General features: G+C 44.9%; 5 protein-coding genes across 5 annotated transcripts; 4 read left to right on the plus strand and 1 right to left on the minus strand.

The window, feature by feature from the left end:
- Positions 1–158: 158 nt before the first annotated feature.
- On the plus strand, positions 159–1,938 carry SERLADRAFT_477109 (uncharacterized protein; the record flags this gene model as incomplete). Its single annotated transcript, XM_007322597.1, has 8 exons — positions 159–616; positions 671–830; positions 882–1,019; positions 1,074–1,188; positions 1,254–1,448; positions 1,505–1,543; positions 1,593–1,728; positions 1,786–1,938. 8 exons carry the CDS (start codon positions 596–598, stop codon positions 1,879–1,881), a joined length of 900 nt encoding a protein of 299 aa, XP_007322659.1.
- Positions 1,939–2,499: 561 nt separating this feature from the next.
- Positions 2,500–5,933, plus strand: SERLADRAFT_442034 (uncharacterized protein; the record flags this gene model as incomplete). Its single annotated transcript, XM_007322598.1, has 16 exons — positions 2,500–2,520; positions 2,579–2,787; positions 2,849–2,994; positions 3,050–3,164; positions 3,224–3,430; positions 3,487–3,525; positions 3,579–3,714; positions 3,775–3,837; positions 4,499–4,558; positions 4,619–4,818; positions 4,884–5,029; positions 5,087–5,201; positions 5,267–5,473; positions 5,539–5,577; positions 5,639–5,774; positions 5,835–5,933. 16 exons carry the CDS (start codon positions 2,500–2,502, stop codon positions 5,931–5,933), a joined length of 1,938 nt encoding a protein of 645 aa, XP_007322660.1.
- A 4,135-nt stretch (positions 5,934–10,068) lies between these two features.
- Positions 10,069–10,506, minus strand: SERLADRAFT_442036 (uncharacterized protein; the record flags this gene model as incomplete). The annotated part of the gene is made up of 2 exons (XM_007322599.1): positions 10,069–10,334; positions 10,413–10,506. 2 exons carry the CDS (start codon positions 10,504–10,506, stop codon positions 10,069–10,071), a joined length of 360 nt encoding a protein of 119 aa, XP_007322661.1.
- Positions 10,507–11,488: 982 nt separating this feature from the next.
- Positions 11,489–13,040, plus strand: SERLADRAFT_477116 (uncharacterized protein; the record flags this gene model as incomplete). The annotated part of the gene is made up of 8 exons (XM_007322600.1): positions 11,489–11,675; positions 11,735–11,846; positions 11,915–12,052; positions 12,104–12,218; positions 12,277–12,483; positions 12,546–12,584; positions 12,642–12,777; positions 12,842–13,040. The coding sequence occupies 8 exons, from the start codon at positions 11,649–11,651 to the stop codon at positions 12,941–12,943; spliced, it is 876 nt and encodes a 291-aa protein (XP_007322662.1).
- A 402-nt stretch (positions 13,041–13,442) lies between these two features.
- SERLADRAFT_417846 (uncharacterized protein) lies at positions 13,443–15,242 on the plus strand (the record flags this gene model as incomplete). Its single annotated transcript, XM_007322601.1, has 10 exons — positions 13,443–13,536; positions 13,593–13,688; positions 13,741–13,822; positions 13,900–14,064; positions 14,130–14,244; positions 14,300–14,506; positions 14,572–14,610; positions 14,667–14,805; positions 14,859–14,883; positions 14,943–15,242. 10 exons carry the CDS (start codon positions 13,519–13,521, stop codon positions 15,020–15,022), a joined length of 966 nt encoding a protein of 321 aa, XP_007322663.1.
- Positions 15,243–15,329: the final 87 nt, after the last annotated feature.

The raw sequence follows: 15,329 nt of genomic DNA on the forward strand, positions 1-15,329 counted from the left end.
AATTGCGGCCCTTTTGATCTGAATGTAGCTGAGAGAAAATGCCTCAGCTTTAAATTGCCCAATCTGACGCCCCGATTCGTATTCGCCGCATGGTTTAGGCGTGTACAATGCGCAGAAAAAATAGGTTGCCTTTTATGTCGGTATGTTCCCCAACCATTGGACTATCAATATTGCGGCGTGTCGACCTGTACAACTGCGGAACTCGATAGCCGCTACTTCACGTTCGAACCTAAACCCACCCGAGCTGTAGATGCCAAATGGCGTTTATCGATATTGATAATAAGCCTCCAGGCAATCGAGAACGCCGCTGCAATACCCTGACTACATGGCTTATCTGCCCCTTTGGGCTCTACAACTGTCATTCTTCCATTCAGGAACCGTCGACTTCTATTCGTAGCGCACTCTGTAGTACAAGCAGGACATAAACCTTTCTTGGACTACAATGACCTTGTGATTTGAGTGATATAGTCGCAGTTTGGCACATTAAAATTTGGCGACAGGGGTATATTACTTGTCTTCTGCTCATCGCTCTTCCTCAATCCGAGTCTCATTTCGTCTCATCACTCATCACCTTCACATCAACTCAGCTCACGCTATGGGACCTGGTCTTTGTGATGTACGAAGTCTACCCTCGTTCAATGTATCACCTCACTTTTCATGAATTCATTAGAATTGTCATGCGAAACCGAAACACGTTGAGGGGACACACGTACATCAATATTGTGGAAAAAAATGTGCTGCAAGCGCTCAGGCTCACAAGCATCAGGCTGGTGGACATGGTGGGCATGGTGGGCATAATGGACACAACAATACTCACCATGTCAATAGCGGTAAAAGTTTTGTGGCCTTCTTCTTCAACGTGATCTGATCGCATGTCTTAGCTACGATATGTCTGATGTGCCGCAAAGCGCCAAAACACGGACCGTCTCATTTTTGCTCCAACAAATGTGCTGCTCAAGCCGAGAGTAAAGCGATCTGTCTTCTCGAAGTCCCGCAAGGCCATGACACTTTCAAAAGTGGTGAGTTTAGCACGAGACCTGACATTGGATTAGAGGAACTAAAGTCATGGGCAGTGGAACACCAGTTCAAAGATACCTGGAGGATGCCTGGCCGTACTCCACCGTCTGTCAAATATGTCTATAAAATTGTTGAGCCCGCATCTCGGACAGCTAAATACAACCATTATCGGTTAGTCCATCATCCTTGAGCCGCCGTGACATGGGTTTTCAGGCTCCCTCACATTCCCAAATTAGTGCTACCGTTGAGGCGCGAGGGCAATTTACAAAGCATAAACTCACAGCCGGAAATGAGTGTCGTCGGTGGCATGGGACGAGACGGGAGTGTCAGCTTGGAGAGCCAGGTAACACGACTTTTTGTGCCTCCACCACATGTGCACTATGCAGTATCATCAAATCTTCTTTCAACCTCGCAATGTCACGCGGTGGAAGGTAGGATCGCTCTTTACAGTTTCCGATTGAGCATTTATCTAAGAAGATCTACATAGATTTGGAAATGGAATCTACACTTCTTCCACGTCTTCAAAGTGAGAAGAATAACTGCACTCCAAGCTTCTTTTTCTGATGAGTCTGTAGGTCGGATGGCTATGCATCCAACGCTCACGCATCTCCCGTGAAAGCAATACTGTTGAACAAAGTTGTGGTGGGGAAGTGCCACAAAAATCCGGGGCTCAGCCCAACGTTAAACGCTGCACCTGCGGGATATGACTCGGTAAGTAATTGATTATACTTGGTGTATGTGGATATTCTCATTGAAAAAAATCTGCAGGTTGTAGCTCCTGGAAGTCAGGTTGCGGCAGATGAGCTCATTGTGTATGATAATGATGCAGTGAGGCCGTCTTTCCTCGTCGTGTATCAACCCTAGGGCATCTTGTCTGTATATCTCTAACTGAATGCGTAATTGACTTGGAACTCAGGCCCTGAAACTATGAATTTGGTTTAAACCAGATAAAGTCATTCATGGAAGGGCGAATTAGTCACTAAAACTCTTTTCGCATTTTGCTATTTTGGTTTAACTCTTGACACTGTGTTCATCGGATTGGTCCGTTATGTGTATCGTGGTGTCCATGTGATTGTAAGTGTTACGTCCACGTAAACTGGGTGAAACCGTTTTTAGACATACTCAAATATATATTTGTTATCATCAGATCATCATCCCAGTCGTGTGTTACACGTTGTTTCATCGACATTAAGGCCTGATCGTCTAAGAAGATCACCCTTTCCCTTCCATCAGTCACCTCATAAGCCTCCGCGCTAGTGAAGCAAGCTGCCAGGTTATGGCGCCAACAGTCAATGTGACTTCAACTGATAGAACTTCAATTTCCCCAAGGGTCTTGAACATGCTCCTAGAGCGAGGCCATGTTTCGTCTCGCCTCTTGGCATCAGTTATTTCCCCTTCAATACTTCAAAAGCGAATTCTGGAAGATAAAATTCACACACTTTTCTCAAACTCAGTATCTTAACGTCTCATATTTTGTCAACTATGGGTGCCGGTGTGTGTGATGTATGTTTGTCAAAAAATATGTCAGCGTATGGAATCACTGATCTACTTGACCATATAGTTATGCCATGTGAACCCAAAGTTTGTGGATGGGGGAAAAACGTATCCGTATTGCGGGAAGGCATGTGCCTCAAGGGCTAAAGCCAGGGGGGCACAGGTACAGGGCCATGCAGCTCCGTCTGGCGGTTGCGCGGTTCCAGGGTGTCCCAAAGCGCCCTTCGTAGATGCGACCGGTAAGGCAGGTCTCTACTGTGGGCGATCGCACGCAGAGTAAGTAAAGGGCTAAAGTTTCAAACTGAAGTTTTTCTCACTTTGTCCTATTCATCTGTAGGCTTGCGAAGAATGCATGCCTTGTATGCCACAAGGCTCCCAGACATGGCCATTATCCATGGTGTGGAAAAACATGTGGTGCCAAAGCCGAAAGTCAGGCTACGCCTTTGTTGAAGGTACCCAAGGGCCACGTTATGTTCCAAGACGGTAAGTCGTTGTCTTATAGCTATCATTTTACCACGGTATACTTATTATCGCTAAGTTGAGGCACAATTCAAAACGTCGTGGAAACTCCCTTTATGTTCGCCCCCAGAAGTGAAGTATATATACAAAATTGTGTGGTCGCCTTCTTCTCGCGCTAACTACGACAAGTATCGGTATGTGTTTTATTTTATTATCATTGCACTTTAGATGTTTACTGATATATTGTGGTCAGAGCATCGGTCGAGGCACGAGGCAATTTCACGGCGAAAGGGCTTTCCGCAGGCAACGAATGCAGGCGCTGGCATGGTACCGTCCGGGAATGTCACGTTGGAGAGCCAGGCCACGACCAGCTCTGTGGATCCCCGACATGCAGGCTTTGCACCATTATGAAGACGTCCTTCCATTTAAGCACGGCTGGTAAAAACTTTGCACTGCTCAGGTAACGTACTTTTACTTCGACGATCGTATTCTCTCTAAGAGACCCATTTCATCAAGATTTGGTCCTGGTATTTACACGAGCTCTGATTCCGCCACGTATGCCAACGATTTTTTTGTGTAAAGCTATTGCTAAGCAGTCTCTGATACAGATCCAATGGGTACTCTCGCAATACCCAAACATCTCCTGTGAAAGCTCTGCTTCTGAATAAAGTCGTCGTTGGAAAGTGCCACAAGAATCCCACGTTCAACCCATTATTGAAAGCAGCGCCTGCAGGATACGACTCGGTGAATAATCACTGCTGCTATCCAGCTACGGGCGAGTTTATTCATCCTACTTGTTCACAGGTGGTTGCTCCCGCAATATTATTTGCTGGTGGTGATGAACTCATCGTGTACGACGACGATGCTGTTAAGCCATCATTTCTTGTCATGTATAAGCCTTGACGTCTCTCAGTTGCTACTCGTTTGTTCTCCAAGTCAATATATCAATGACTCGATGTCATGATACGTTCCCACTAGATAATCATGTGAATATGGCCTCTACTTACTATAGTTCAGGTGAAAACTCTTCATAGGCCTTCAGACGCAGCGACTCGCATCACAAACATTAATTGGAAGATAGTCATCTAGTCCCTAAATCAGATTGGCTTGGACCCAATCGAAAGTTCGTCGCTTTACTATATTTATTCATTGTGGTGTCGTGATCACGGTGTTCAACAACATGGTCATAAGTCCAGCAATCAAATCGGGTAGTGCACTATTTCTGATAGACTTGGAATTGAGACTATTATTTCCAGATCACATATCACATTGACGATGGACTGCGAATCATTTATGGGCGCCAGGCACTTCTCCCCTGTCTCGTTTATACTGTGGGTGTCCTCGAGGTTTGCAGCAGGTTGCACCACGAGGATTTAGCATGGTACTAATACTGAATCGTGACCTGCAGGTTTGCAGATAAGTATTCGGACATGCCATTCGAGCAAGGTCAAGGTTATAATATCGACACGTAACATTGTGTCTCTGACACAAAGTATTCAGCAAAAACTAAGTGCGAAAAAATCCACAGACCCTTCGCAGTTCTCGACTTCTCGACACTCTATCGTTCATGGGTTCTGCGACTTGTGATGTATGCCTTGCGGTCTAGCCGTTTCGTTCTATCACTGGAGGAGACTTACTCGATTTATAGTTCTGTCATTCAAAGCCGAAGTTTGTGCAAGGGGGGAAGACACATCCCTACTGCGGAAAGACGTGTGCTGGAAAAGCTAAGGTTAAGGGTGGAGTACACCCCTCTCAAGCTGGAGGTTGTGCTATTCCAGGGTGTCCCAAAGCGCCCTTCGTCGACGCGACTGGGAAGACGAGCCTTTATTGTGGAGTGGCCCACAGAGAGTATGTGTAAAATCATCAAATTCAACCCCGAAAACATTGTCCCAATCACGCTATCTATCTCGTAGATTGGCAAAGAATGCTTGCCTCATGTGCCGTAAGGCTCCCAGGAATGGTCACCATCCCTGGTGCGGAAGGACGTGTGGCGCCAAGGCTGAAAGTCAGGCTACGTTGTTGCTAGAAGTTACCAATGTTCATGCAACGTTCAAAGATGGTAAGTTTATTTCTTTAATAATATATGTCATTAAACGGATATGCTGATACGACAAAGTTGAAGCGCAATTTAAAGCTTCGTGGAGAAACCCTTCGTCTCCACCTCCAGAAGTGAAGTATATATATAAAATCGTTGAATCAGCTACCTCTCGAGCCAGCTATGACAAGTACCGGTACGAGATATCCTCTCCTTGTTATGGCAAAATACCCTTTAATGATTGTATACACTTGTGAGCAGTGCATCGGTTGAAGCACGAGGTAACTTCGCTGCAAAGGGGCGGTCCGCAGGCAACGAATGCAGGCGCTGGCATGGTACCGTCCGGGAATGTCACGTTGGAGAGCCAGGCCACGACCAGCTCTGTGGCTCTGGAACATGTAGGCTTTGTACCATCATGAAGACATCCTTCAATCTTAGTGCGGCTGGCAAGAACTACGCCACCCTTAGGTACTTGCGTTTTGCTATGGTTAACTGTCTGTTTTGGATATTGATTGTAAATGTCAACTTCAAAGGTTTGGCGCAGGCATCTATACATCATCTACTTCTGCTACGTACGTATATATTCATAAACAGTGTGGATTGGCGTTCGTTGCTGAACAGATTTACTAACAGGTCGAATGGATACTCCCGCAACACTCAAGCTTCGCCTGTGAAGGCACTGCTTCTTAATAAAGTCGTTGTAGGAAGGTGTCTCAAGGATGGAACATCGAATACTGGTTTGACAGCTGCACCCGCGGGATATGATTCTGTGAGTCCTCCTTGACTGTGGCTGCAAATATCGAGTGTAGTCTGACTAATTGGATACTAGGTTGTGGCTACCGCCAATACCTGGGGAGGGGACGACGAATTGATAGTCTACAGTAATGATTCCGTCAGACCATCTTACTTGGTCATGTACGCTGCCTAAGCGGCTACTCAGAAAGATCCATTTTTGTTGTAATGAAAAATTTCCTGGAATATCTACTAGCACATATATATAGATTGTCGGTCTGTACTGGTACCACTTCACCTGACTTAGTCAAGTGTATTTTACGCAAAATGTATACACGAAAGTGACTAAATTTATGAACATAAGTTGTCACCTAGACGAGTAAGATATTACCACGAGAGGAGTATGTTTCTCGCATGACATGACTAACCGCATTAAATCAACTTTAGTCCTTCCAATCGATCAACAAACAGCATCTGTGCTATAGACAGTGAATCAGAATGAACGGGATATCAAAAAGGTTAATCTTGTAGAAATTTCTACCATGTATCGAATCAAGTCGTTCAGACCTTAAAACGTGAAACTACATAGTCTCCCCAAACAACGATCCCAATGAGAGGAAAGGAGAAGCTACAATGGAGGAGTACGATTTGAAGTTTAGTTGTACTGAAGCTTACATAGAATACAATTGCTCATACTATCAGGATAGAAACCTCACTGATCATACATCACAAGGTAAGATGGCCGGATAGCATCATTCCTGTACACAATTAATTCGTCATAGTTCAGTGAGCCACCCTGCTTGGGCTCTCCGATGACCTGGAGACATAAAAAAACAGGGTGAGCTACATACAACCAAAAACGAATCATGGAAATGACCTACAGAATCATACCCGTTTGGAGGTTGGGTGAGATTGGCGTTATCATTGTACTGTATTGACGCCCTCCCTACAGATACATGTGCCAAAAAAATAGCTTTATATGGGTGAGTTACACCGTTGTTGATATAGTCGTTCGACCTGGTTCAGAATGGTCAGCCATAGTATCATTAGGTGTTGCAAGAAACAGTAGATTACTTGGATGATGTTGCGGAGGTGTAAATACCACGGCCAAACCTGTCGTGATAGACGCAAAGATAGATGAAGTCAAGCCACAATGAATGGGATAGATCAGTCACCTTCCCCACTTCGTGAAGTACTTCAAATCGAAGGAGGTCCTAATGATATTGCAAACCGGACAAACTGCAAGGTTACACAACTTAAGTTGGTCCTGGTCTCCAATATTACAATTCCTAATACAAGTAATCATCCCGGAGTAACACTGTAGGGTGAAAAGGTTCATACCTAGTGGTTCCATGCCAACGACGACGTTCGTTTCCCGCAGTCATACCCTTCCTTCCTTTGAAATGATCGCGCTGCTCGAGAAAAGCTCTATGCATCATATTCATGATAAGCTCCTTGGCATATCGTGGATATGAGACGCTCGCATACCGATATTGGTCATATTCTTCTCTAAATGATGGTTTCTCGACAATCTTGTAAACTTTCCTTGCTGTACCATTCTTCTTTCCCGGGGAGGGCGGGTGCAGCCACTTCGTATTAAACTGGTGTGCAACTGAAAATACGATGGTATAAACCTTCTTTGCATATGATAAATATATATATTCTTACCGCTGTCAAATATTTCATGACCGGGGTATACTTCGATCAGGAATGGAGCAAGGGCTTCGGCCTCTCCTGCACAGGTCTTTGAACAGAAATGATGATGTCCGCTTTTCTCCTTCTGGCGGCACCATAGACAAGCAACCTTGCCTAGACTATTTTCTAATCCTTAGAAAGGGATAATTACCGTGAGGAAGAGACTTACTTTCTATGTGCGCTACCGCAGTATTTGCTCTTCGGACCACTTGAAGGAGACCACACATCCTTAGGACATTTAGGAATGATGCATATCGTAGGATCTAATAATGTGTAGCGAGATATTGAGTACAACATACAAGGTGGTGTTCAAGCTTTTACCTGTGATACCCATAGCACCTTTTGCCTTACGGGCACAAGTTTGGCCACAATAAGGTGAATTTGTTATTTTATCTGTGCACTTGTTCTGCATATGGCACCACTGTGACGTTAATACAAGCTATTAGCCACTTCCAATATCAGAGAAGAGCGTGCAGACATCACAAGAATTGGCAACCGAGAGTGATTGATTTCCTCTTTGGCCTTTTTGGGAAAGAGATGCGGATGATCTGTCGCCAGCGCCAGCACACGGCTCTGAAGAACAGATGTTAGATAGATACATCAGAATCAATATAAAATATCGTATAAAATAGTTACTCGATGCTCTGCCCTCCATCTGAGCCTTCCCTGCACAAGTCCTGCCGCAATAAGGGTGCGTTTTTGACCCTTCAGTATACTTCGGTTTCAGGCCGCAGTACTATTCAAACGAAGAACAGTGTTTAGTCAAATAAAACATATATGGTTATATGTGACGATGCCCACATTGCACATATCCGTTGCACGAGATGCACACGTTCTTCCACAAAAAGGATGCGTTCGGTTACCGTCGTTGTATTTTGGCCTGCTCTCGCAAACCTACCAAATAATCAGTGGAAATATTGATGTACAATGACATTATATACGTACGACACATAATTCTTGACTAGAGCGGGACGTTGCTGCTGTGGGAGAACCGTCGTCGTCATCTGAATCGGATTCTTGAACGTTATCATCATCCTCCGAATGATCCTCCTCAGAATCGTCGTCGTCCCCAAGTTCCTCTTCAGCATCATGACGAACAAGCGAATCTTGATTATAGATATTCGAGGAGCTATCGTCAGAACCGTCATCGTCATCGTCATCACTATCATCTTCAGGATTATTGTCTTCATCACTATCATCTTCAGGATTATTGTCTTCATCACTGTCATCTTCATCACTGTCGTCATCGTCACCGTCATCTTCGTCGACCTCGGAAGACGGCTCGCTCGTATCCTTGCAATCAGCTTGTAAATCATTTAAACCACTGTAGGCGCTGTCATCATCAGAACTTTCTTCTTCTTCACTGTTGTATTCAGCTTCTCCGTCGCTATCAATGTAACGGTGAAGGGAATCATGTGAAACGAGGACTTGGCCACCATACCGCAGCGTTGAAACCATGGCCAAAATTTCAATCCCCGCATACCATAAGCAATCCTTTGTATACCATAATGCCTAGGGTTGTGGGCACCTTGAACACGCTACCAGAGGCAGGTGCATGCATGAACTAGATGCGACGGAAGCGGAGTCATAACTGAACATAAATACGAAGGCGGGAATGAGGTGAATCGTTCAATCTAACAAGTGCTGATCGGATCTCACATACACGTTGAATCGTGCGGGCACCCTTCGTCTTCCCGTGTGAATGAGATCTTGAAATTCACATGTACGATGATAGCGCCTAATTTCCATTCTATGAGGGTGGTCCAGATCGATGACCACCGCTTGGCTTAGAGAACTATAGCATCAACGGATGGAGCCGAATGAGCAAGCCCTGACATGAACTATGATAAACGACTAGTAAGTGTCCGCCAATAAGGCCCAAGGGCTAGATCGGCACCAGTCAAGACTTCATACACTTTCTCCACTGTCGAAAGGAAAAAGCGACACTCCCGATTCGGGATGTAGGGAAATAAATAGCAAGGTGTCAGATGACGGTAAGATGGTTGTCCAAGTGCTTAGCTCAAGTTCTGTTCCAGCGCATACGCCAGTCGATCCACTGTTTGAGGTCTCTACAGATAAATTTGGAGCCCATTCGCGGATTCTCAAGTATGGCAACTATCGATAACAATCACCGACTTGTTCCTATCGTGAACTATAAACAGAAGTGTCAGAGAGAACTAAGATACAGCACTGCGGATAATTACCAATTCATTGGAAGATGGTAGATGGCGCACTGTATAAGTCGCAATAGATCCATAACTATTATACCTGTAAGAAGAAAGATAACGAGCGTAGCGTGAATCGAGAAGTAGAACGTTCCAAGCTACACACTTCCGAGTCAATAGTATATTGGCGTCGTGTTTAGCCACATCGCATCGTGACCGACATCATAAGAGCGCTTGGAGGACATATAGGAGCATTAAACTTGTTATACTCGTTCTTAGTAAAAGGATGCATGACCACTGCCAATCTGCGAACACTGAAGAATGGTTAAAGGTTCAAGAGCCCCTGCTGCCAGTCGCATGTCAAGTTATTGTGACTACCAAACTTGAACTTGTTGTATTTTTCATTTTCGACCTCCGCGCAAGTCGGTGGTCACATGATCTAAGTGAGTGAAGACGTTTGAACTCAGTATACTATACGTGACTCCTGTCGTCTTCTAAGCCTGAATCTGCCAGTGGAGGTCCATCATGCATCACCACTCTCTCAGAAGAACCGTTATTATCGCTGAAGTCCGAAGACTGTTCATCAAAGGCATCGTCGTTGTCTAGACCCAAGTCGTCTGAATTGATTTGAAATCCATCAAATTCACCGCCAGCACTGTCATAACCAGAAGTGGCACCGTAACATAAGAAGAGCTTTATTTCGTCTTCATCGTCAAAGCCGTCGTCCTTGTCACTATCTAGAGATTGTGAGAGGTATGGTGAGCAGCTAAGTTGCTATATTGCGAGTCATCATCGCTATATCGTGAAATCGCGACCATGGTAAGAATCCATAGAAGCTCTTCCATCCATTACGAGGATAGGTGGCTTGTTAAGGGCGTCGTATACGAGTTGATTGTACGTTTCATGCATGATCAGCAGATGCTGACCGCATGCCGCGAACCAGATAATGTGCGTGTATTCATTCCTTCTCTTCTTGAAAGTGGTTCCGCATTTTCGAGAGACGCCAACGCTGTGAGTGCCTGAGAAGGCCGTAAATATCACGATAAACCCCTTCGAACGAATCCAAAGAGCGGCATCAGCAATACTAATCAGGGATTTTCCAATTTTCTCGCAGATTCCCCGTTACCCTGAAATGCATAGGCGTCAAAGTCAGCGTTAACAACGCTGTACAAGTGAAGACACGATGCAATATTGATGTCGGGGATTCTTTGTCATGGGCGGCAAAACATGGCCCGAGAACAGAGCCTGTGACAGCTGTAGAGAGTCACCAACTTTGTAGAGATTTATTCTTGGCGATGATCGTGAAAGACACAGTTTTAGGCGCACTGCGGGTCTTTTCGCAGAGACAAATACATATGTTCAGTGACATGATTTGGAGATACAGTGGGGAAATGCGAACCTGTAAGTGCGGTAGTCATATTGACGGAAATCAACGACATCAATCAAAGGAAAGGTAGTACCCTTTAGGAAGCTAAGCCCGAGCTTACATGCTAAGTACTGACCACGAACATTTGAAATATGCTTGCTCTTGTCTCATAAATACCGAGGGTTCCAGAGATATGGGACAGGGGTCGGCAGTATCGTAAGCATGGCCTGTCGTTGTGATGTCGCCGAACATTCCGCAGGAACAGAAGCTCACCTCATTCAAGTTTCAAACCGCATCTGAGAGAGGGGTTCCACTTCAGCGCCTTTCAAAGTGAATAAAACTGATAAGGGTTTCTTGCCGAGAATAGTTGTTGCATGTACCATCCTCGAATGAATTATGTTTTTGCACTCGGAACGTGATGATCTTCAAGCTTCAAGTTCGACTGATAAGAGATGCACGTGATGAGAACGTGGAAATAAAATATTACCAAATATGATCGTCAATCATTTTCCACCACCACCTGTCACTGACATTTTGACATTTATCCTGTCGTTTGAATGATAGGCCATAGCTATGGACGATCATGTTATCCATCCCCATATGGCCTGTAAAAACTGGAGTGGCAGTTAAAACGATCACAAAGTTGAGCTATCAGAAGAATTCAATCTAACACATCAATACCATCATGGAGTTTAATAGCGAGCTTTGCGCCGTGAGTCGTATGCCTCAGGCTATCTGCCGCCTGTTCCTTTTGCTCACGTTCGCTGGTAGTTCTGCCATTTTCGTAACAGAGGAATAGTCGATGGCCTCTACTCTAGCTACTGCAGTACTTCGTGCGCAAACCAGGCCAAAAGTTCGTCGCAATACAGCTATGGCCGCACCAGTATGTAGAAATGGCTCAGTATTTGCGTCACTATCAATGCAGTCTTGTTGATTCAATGTTTGCACTAGATAATGTTTGTTTGATGTGTCGTGTTCGCCCTCGTACAGGCAACCACCACTTCTGCGGAAGGCCTGATGCAGAAATGGCTGAGAGCATGGCTCCTTTACTGCTTGAAGTCCCGTCAGACCATGTTACGTTCGGAGATAGTAAGTTACTTCTGAACAGCTTTTCGATAAAGAAATAACCTTGAAGCTTAGTTGAAAACCAATTCAAATCATCCTGGAAACATCCAAACAAAGCTATTCCTACTCTCCATCGAGTCTACAAAATCGTAGAGAGCCAGTCTTTCAGAGCGAACTATGAAGTATACCGGTAAGTCTTTCCACTTACATTTGCTTCCGGATATCGCAGGTGATCCAAGATCATTCAGTGTTGGCGTTGACTGGCGAGGACAATTCATGGCTTCGAACTTGGCTCCGGGAAACGAGTGTCGCCGATGGCACGGCACTAAACGCGCCTGCAATCTCGGTGACCCAGGCGTTACTCAACTTTGCTACAACACAAATTGTGCACTCTGCAACATCATCCGCACTTCTTTTGATCTCGGACACTCTGGGAACAATTTCGGCTGGGAGAGGTGGGTCCTGTCGCCATGTCCGACAGTCAGAATAAAAATTGACTTCATGTGTCATAATATAGGTTCGGAAAAGGAATTTATACGAGTGCGACATCTTCAAAGTACACTTCTTACAAATATTTTATTGATATATCTATACATTAACATACCCATGACAGGTCTGATGACTACAATCAAAATTTGGTATACTCGCCCTACAAAGCTCTTCTTCTGAACACGGTTATTGTTGGACAAGCCATCAAGCTTACTCAGAATAGCCCTTACCTGACTGCTCCCCCGGCTGGCTATGATTCTGTAAGTCGAGATAGTCACCAGTTTGTGAATTATATGAGAGCTCATTGATGCGCCCCCGTGGTAGGTCATTGGCGAGGCTTCTCCTAGTTCAGTCTTGAACTATGATGAGCTCGTGGTATACACCAATGACGCTATCAGGCCTTCGTACCTCGTAGTATATACCTAACGATTGAATGTATAGTTTCCTTCAAACAACATAAATCGATGGCAAGGGCTGAATTCGTGGTTCATACAGTGCTTTGGCTTTGCATAAATATTTCCGACTTAATATATCGACATAGGAGTGAATAGCTTTCCATGCGGAACGATATTCTCCGATGAACGGACCGATCACGGAGGGAATTCATGATTCAAAGGGGAAAATAAAACTGTATATATTATCCAGCGCTAAAGTACGAGTACATGCCCAGTCCGCGTGTAGTGGTGCTGAAATCCTTGAAGCAGAAAAGTTGACATTACTTTTCATATCACCAACATCGATCTGCGCATGCTCACTGATTTCCCAAGAAATTAGCGCCTGAAGCAACGAGGCTCTAAGGTCTGAAGCATTCGGACATGTTTGAACCATGCAAGGGTTTGGCCCCAAACCGGTTTAGTACAGCATATTGGCGCTAGTCTGCCTATAAATGCGTCGACCAATGTATTCAGATAAAGCATACTTTTTAGTCCTCTTGCGTATCTGACTCGTCCCCCGCCCTTGTAAGCCAACGTAGACGTCACCCGACGACTTTCGAATAAAGAATGGCTGGGACCTGTGATGTGCGTGCTCGTTATATCAACTTGATTCTATTCTATTGTTTAATTCGTTATCTTAGTATTGCCATTCTCGACCAAAGCGTGTCGAGGCAGGAAAAGTACACGCATACTGTAGTAAAACTTGTGCTTCCAAAGCAAAAACCGATGACTGCCAGGTCTAGTGGCTTCGCCCTTTCTTTTCTTCAGACAATACTCATGGTTTAACAGTTCTGCCATGCGAAACCAAAAGCACCCGGCCATCAATACTGCGGGAAAACGTGTGCTGGGAAAGCTAATGCCTCTGGTGGAGGTGAGGAGTCGACTGTATTTCTTGAAGAAAAGGCAGGCCTAAGTGTTTAATGTGACATAAACGCTACCATTTGAAAGCCGGTCAGGGGAAACCATTTGACACGAGCACCGCATGTCTTATGTGCAAGAAGGCTCCTAAGCAGGGACAGCGTAATTTTTGCTCGAAGTATTGTGCCGACTCTGCAGAAAGCCAGGCTCCCCTGCTGTTAGATGTACCATCCAGCCATGTTACATATAAGAGTGGTAAGTACGCTTCTAACCAAATAACCTATTCGGCTGACTATACAAAACCTTCTTGAAACCAAAAGTCGCAAATCAATTGCATACTTCGTGGAAGCACACGAACAGGCCTTCCCCTAGAATTAAAAAGATCTACAAGATAGTCGAGTCGCACACGCTCAGAGCGAAATACGAGGCGTATAAGTGTGTTGCTTTGCACCTGTTTGGTGAGAGTGATTTAGTTGACCGTCGTCTTCAGAACCAAGGTGGAAGGAAAAGGTCATTTCGAGGCTAAGGGCATGTCTCCGGGTAATGAATGCCGTCGCTGGCATGGTGCTCATCGCGGATGCAAAATTGGCGAATCTGGCCAAACGCAGCTGTGCTCAGGGCAGGGATGTCCTATTTGTAGCATCATCCGAACTTCGTATGACTTGCAGTATTCAGGTAACAACTTTGGTTGGCTGAGGTAATTGCCATGATTTTCAATGCATGTCTACAGGGCGTACCTTGACGAGACTTCATTTTTTCAAGGTTCGGATTAGGCATATATACATCAGCCACATCTTCCAAGTGGGTGCACAACGAAGCTAATTAAAGGTTACCGCTGACGTGGGACTCTATTGTAGGGCAGATGATTATATTTGCCCAAATGGACCGCGACCACCAGTGCGAGCTTTGCTTTTGAATACTGTTGTGGTTGGCAAGGGAAAGACACTCACACTTGATGCTCGGACTTTGACCGCTCCTCCCGCTGGTTTTGACTCGGTATGTGATGATCTACGTCCCTATTTTTGAGCTTTCGACTGATACGCGAGTAGGTTCTTGGCGAACCGAAGCTGCTAGGTGAGATTTTAGCGTTCCTTTTTCTCTATATTTTATCTTAACACATATTGGCATCTCAGGTAGCCTTAACTTTGATGAAACCGTGGTATACAACAACGATGCCATAAGGCCATCATTCCTTGTCATTTACGACGGGTAGAAGTATATCCGTAACGCTCAAGCCTCACTTCATGGTCATGTTCCGTAAACTATAATAATAGGTCTTGCCCAGTTCAGGATGCTCCTCGTAGATCTCGATGATCTAGTATATGCTTAACATGATCCTCATTGTTGTTCGTGTTCGTCCCCATCTTCTATATCGAATATTCGAGCTTTTCTTTTTCTTGTATAATAAATTTCCATGATGCATCTGTCTTAACAAAGCTTCGAAGTGTCGCTGGTGGTCAGTGTAATAAACTCTTTAGGAAACGTATGTGATTATACGCGGACAGCGTGCTGTCGCGAAC

This window comes from Serpula lacrymans (genome assembly GCF_000218685.1).
Source record: "Serpula lacrymans var. lacrymans S7.9 unplaced genomic scaffold SERLAscaffold_13, whole genome shotgun sequence".
NCBI classification, from domain to species: domain Eukaryota; kingdom Fungi; phylum Basidiomycota; class Agaricomycetes; order Boletales; family Serpulaceae; genus Serpula; species Serpula lacrymans.